This window comes from Nanorana parkeri, unplaced genomic scaffold (assembly GCF_000935625.1).
Source record: "Nanorana parkeri isolate BGI_ZX_2015 unplaced genomic scaffold, ASM93562v1 scaffold756, whole genome shotgun sequence".
NCBI lineage: Eukaryota > Metazoa > Chordata > Amphibia > Anura > Dicroglossidae > Nanorana > Nanorana parkeri.
Genome location: NW_017307024.1, coordinates 179,874 through 184,620, shown reverse-complemented (window position 1 = coordinate 184,620; position 4,747 = coordinate 179,874). Strand labels below are relative to the sequence as shown.

The following is a 4,747-nucleotide window of genomic DNA, read 5'->3' as shown; positions in this document are numbered from 1 at the left end:
TATATATATACACACACACACATGAGGTAGCATTGGTTATTATTATCATCTGTAGCCTTGATACTTAACGTAGCCCTTGCGTCATTTTAGGTCCTCTTTCATGCCCAGCAGCTAAAGTCACTTATTACTGGTTACATATTTCACATAAAAGCATAATAAAACGTACATTTTTGTGGGAGGCAGGTTGCTAAATGGCCGTAATTCATGAAGTGTAGGGCTTAAACTACCCATTCAACACCAGTATAAACACATTGTGAGATGGTGTGTGGAGAGCTAATGTACTTTAACCCCTTTACGACCAGTGACGTACGTCATTGGCAGCGGGGCCCGTTTAAACAGACCCTGTGTAAAGCTGTCGGCTTTACAATAGAAGCGATTCTGGCGGCTCAGCTGCCGTCAGATAGCTTCTACGGGCCGGTAAAGTGCCCACTGGACTTTTCCAGTTTCCCGGGCACCTGCATCTCAGGTGTTGGCGGGAAGCTGAGGGAGGAGAGCAGCAAACGTCCGTTCACTGATCTCCTACCCGCTCTAGGACTGGGAGCGTATGCGTATTGCATAATTTCCAGTCAGTGCTGGGCTCCTGAAGCCGAACAATAAGCAATCTGGACTTCAATAGCTTATTTAAGTGGAAGGGTGATACTAGGGGTCTTTTGGACCCCCAGCATCACCTTAAAGAGTACCTGTCACTGCCAATATGCTATCACATGGGGGGCTTATAAGCCCCTTCTATGTGATGGCAATTAAAGTAAAGAAAGAAAAAGTTCCAAAAAATAATTGTAAAAAAATGTTTAAAGTCTCCCACGAGCACACGCATATTCATGCAAATAGGCGTTGGGTTCATCTGCGTATGAAAACGGCAATCGCACTACATATGTTGGGTATCGCCGCACACGCCAGAGTGAGTGCAATAATTCCAGGTCCAATATTTACGTGTATCTCTAAATTGATGGCTCTTAAAGCGCCGTCTATGGACTTTTTGGGGTACTGAATTTTGTCACTGTTTCACAGACGCACACAATTTTTAACCTGGGTATCTATTTACTTGTCGTACCCTCATCTTTTATATTTAAAAAAAAAAATGGTTTTATATAGTGTTTTGGGGCACAAAATTTTACTTAAGTGCCTTTTATTACTAAATATTTGTGTTTGATAAAGAGTTGCGCTTGTGCAACATAAAGATTTGCAACTGCCACCATTTCATTCTACAGGGTCTTGGCTTTCAGAAAATATATCATGTTTGAAGTAATTTTCAGGCCTAAAATGTGGATTATAACGTATGCAAAAAAAACAAAAAAAAGTCTTTGGCAGCGAAAGGGTCCTTAAGGGGTTAAATGAGCTGAACCTGAGAAGGTAATAATTATCAAGAGGTTGAGAGAAATGAATCCATTTGTCAGTAAAGTGGATAACCCCTTTAATTGATAATCAGTGCTCCCCTCATCAGCTATAGATGATGGCACAGGACATGTTGGTGAGCAAGTAAATTAGCAATGATCTCTGATTGTGGGAGTTTCTGGATATTTGGATTCTATTGAAGGGCACATATAAATATCATCTTGCTTATTACACTTTAATACTTCTGCTTTAAGAGGTTGCACTTACACTTTTTTTTTCAGGTCGGATTAAGGCCATTCAGTTGGAATATACTGAAGCCAGAAGGACTCTGACTAATGCTTTGAGGAAGGCACCCCAACACACAGCCGTGGGCTTCAAACAGACGGTAAGATATTGCTGGATGATTCTACAAATCCTGAATTGAGGGGTTTTGGTGCATGAAGGAGTAAAGTCAATTCTCTGTTAAGCTTGTTAGAAATGTCTTACCTGTGCAGATGCTCTTTTAGGTGATTGGATGTTACTTTGTGACACACTGGGGTGGACCTACTAAAGAAGTAGATGTCGTCAAATGGAACACTAGTAAATAGAGTGAACACCAATTTTTATTTTTTATTATTATTCATCTTTTTTCCCCCCTTATTTATGGGGTTTTTTGTTTTTTTTTTATTACACTTTGAACATTTGCTCTGCTAAGTGAACGGCCTCTACTTCTATACTGAATTAAACACGGTTCTCTTTCTGATTCCTGTCTTTTTGTTTTTTTCCTCTCCTCAGGTTCACAAGCTTCTGATTGTGGTTGAACTGCTACTAGGAGAAATTCCAGATCGCCTCCAGTTTAGACAGCATTCACTTAAGAGGTCTCTTATGCCTTATTTCCTCCTCACCCAAGGTGAGCCTACATGCTCCTTTTAAAAACACCTTAATATTCAGAAATCTATTTTTACATCATCGCATTACTTATTTTGGCCTGCAGGTATCACTCTTGTACTGCTGCTAATGGCAAGTTTTAAGGCGTTATTCACTAAAGGGTGAAGAGTTTGGAAAAGGCAGGAGAAGTGAACAATCTGGAACAACATAGCTGATTTGAAAAATGTCTCCAGTTCAGCTCCCTTTCCAGTTCAACTATGTTGTCCTAGATTGTTCACTTCTCCTGCCTTCTCCACACTCTTCATTCTTTTAGTGAATAACCCCCTTAGTCTCTCTGGGAGACAGGTCGCTGCATAATCTCAGATCAATTTTTTCTGTATATTGGGTTAAAAAAATTCTAGTGTCGGATGCAAGGCATTTACGATCTCATCTTCGTGTTGTAATTGCATTTGCTTCATCACTGCAGGTTACAATAGGACATATGTGCAAACTGCACAACTACACAGACGTAGTGTGTAAAATGCTTTCAGTAAGATAAATGGGATAGATTCACCATTACATTTCAATTAGTACCGTATTGTATGATACACACAGTAGGGTCCAAAAGCAGCAGTTACTCATTTGTGTAAAGACTTGTTCACTTTGTATAAATGATGGAATAATTTATGGCGACAGTCTCTGACTTTTGGATCCCTGCTCAGGCATACAGTAACATGATGTAAGAGATGTGTACAAGACTCTTACATGGCTTTTCTGTTTCAGCTGTCCGTACAGGAAATCTGGCCAAGTTTAATCAGGTGCTGGAGCAGTTTTGTGACAAGTTCCAGGCAGATGGAACGTACACACTCATCATTCGACTGAGGCATAATGTCATCAAAACCGGTGAGCAGATGACTTGTGAATAGACCCTGCTAGGAGCTGCTAGAGTGAATAGTGATATAATGTTCTGTTGATGAGCCACAAGACTCACAAGTATTGCTTTTCTAATACTAGCATATTGGTGATTTTTTTCCCCCTGTATCACAGTGAAGCTCTGGGACTTAATTTTGCTGTTAAAAACATAATGAGTGCTCTATTCACCAAAAAGTATTCTTTTTTTTTTTTAAAATATATATATATATATATATTTCTCTCGTTTTGTTTCTGTCTGTGTCTTTTAGCTGTTGTATTATTTGTTCACCTGCATTTAAAGAGACCCTATCACCAACTTAAAAAATTGCAGCCCTGTCACTATCCTAAAAGAACTCAATGGTGGGTACCCTGTCCTGTACTTAATTACTGTCAGGGGAGGAACGACAACACGGGGTTGAAAACACCAGAAGTGTTGTATAGCAAAAGCTCCCAGGGCTTTTAAAGCAAGCAAAGATTTGCCTTGCCACCCTCAGGACAGATATATTTTCATTCTGTTCTTTTACTGGGTGCATGCTATTGTGTTCTTTTAGGATAGCAACATGGCCCATATAAAAAAAAGTAAGTGGTAGGCATGTACCTTTTTTGTTTCTTGCAAGTTGTTACTGAACTTCCTGGAGCAAACAATCCTAAGTACATGTGTATACACTGAGTGGGACTAGTCAGCTCTTGTACCCACTCTTCCCTCGGATTCCCCATTGCAGCACCATTGTAGGATAACATGACCCTTAGTTTGGCTTCAATGTAAGTCTCAGAGTTGGTGGTTTCCAGGTGACATAGGAGAAAATAAAAGGACACAATTGATTGACTCGTCAGACCGGCCTTTGCGTCATGCAATGTTCAAGTAAACCTGAAATATGATTGGTTTTTATAGTCAACTGACTTTTCCTTCCAGTCTTTTTCTGATGGTTTTTCTTTTTATAAATAGCCATTTGATAACATTGCAACAGTAGGCTAGTTGTTGGCTTACAACTGCAGGTACCAGGCGATTGGACTTTTTACCCAGCACTGCCTCTAAGATAAAGCAAAGTAGAGAGCCGTTCTGGGCAACCTTTTATTGTGGCACCTAAAATCAGAAATATGTTTATCAGTGTTTGATATGCCTCGCCTGTGTGTGCTTTTATTTTTGTATGTGTTTTCATCACATTCTTGTTCTTTAGGTGTACGTATGATCAGCCTGTCATATTCTAGGATCTCTCTGCCTGACATTGCCCAGAAGCTGCAGCTTGACAGTCCTGAGGATGCTGAATTCATAGTTGCTAAGGTAAATGGTGAGAAAAGACATAGCGGGAAATGTACATAAGCACTCTTCGTTGTTGAAGTGCTGTTGCTTAGACTCTTTTTGTAGAACAATTTATTTTAAAGCTAAACTCTAGGCAGGTTTTTATTTGTGGTTCTGGATAGAGTGGAGAAAAGTTAAACTTTGTTGGGTATTTACTTTTTTTCACTGATCCTATTGAGGAAATTCTTCCTCACTTCTTGACCCTGTGACACATGTACAAAAGATGGGGGTCACTGGAGAAGGAAGATACTATAATTCTTTTTTTACTTCATTTAAATTTGGTTAGTTTTGTCTGTGTGTGTGTGTGTGTGTGTGTGTGTGTGTGTGTGTGTGTGTGTGTGTGTGTGTGTGTAAGCA

At 39.7% G+C, this 4,747-nt stretch overlaps 1 protein-coding gene across 1 annotated transcript in view; it reads left to right on the top strand.

Moving 5' to 3' along the window:
- Positions 1 to 4,747, top strand: part of PSMD3 (proteasome 26S subunit, non-ATPase 3) — a 15,747-nt gene that overhangs the window by 6,933 nt on the left and 4,067 nt on the right. The window contains 4 exon segments of the mRNA XM_018564491.1: positions 1,614 to 1,717; positions 2,107 to 2,221; positions 2,962 to 3,081; positions 4,269 to 4,372. Of these exon segments, the coding sequence (XP_018419993.1) occupies positions 1,614 to 1,717; positions 2,107 to 2,221; positions 2,962 to 3,081; positions 4,269 to 4,372 (443 nt within the window).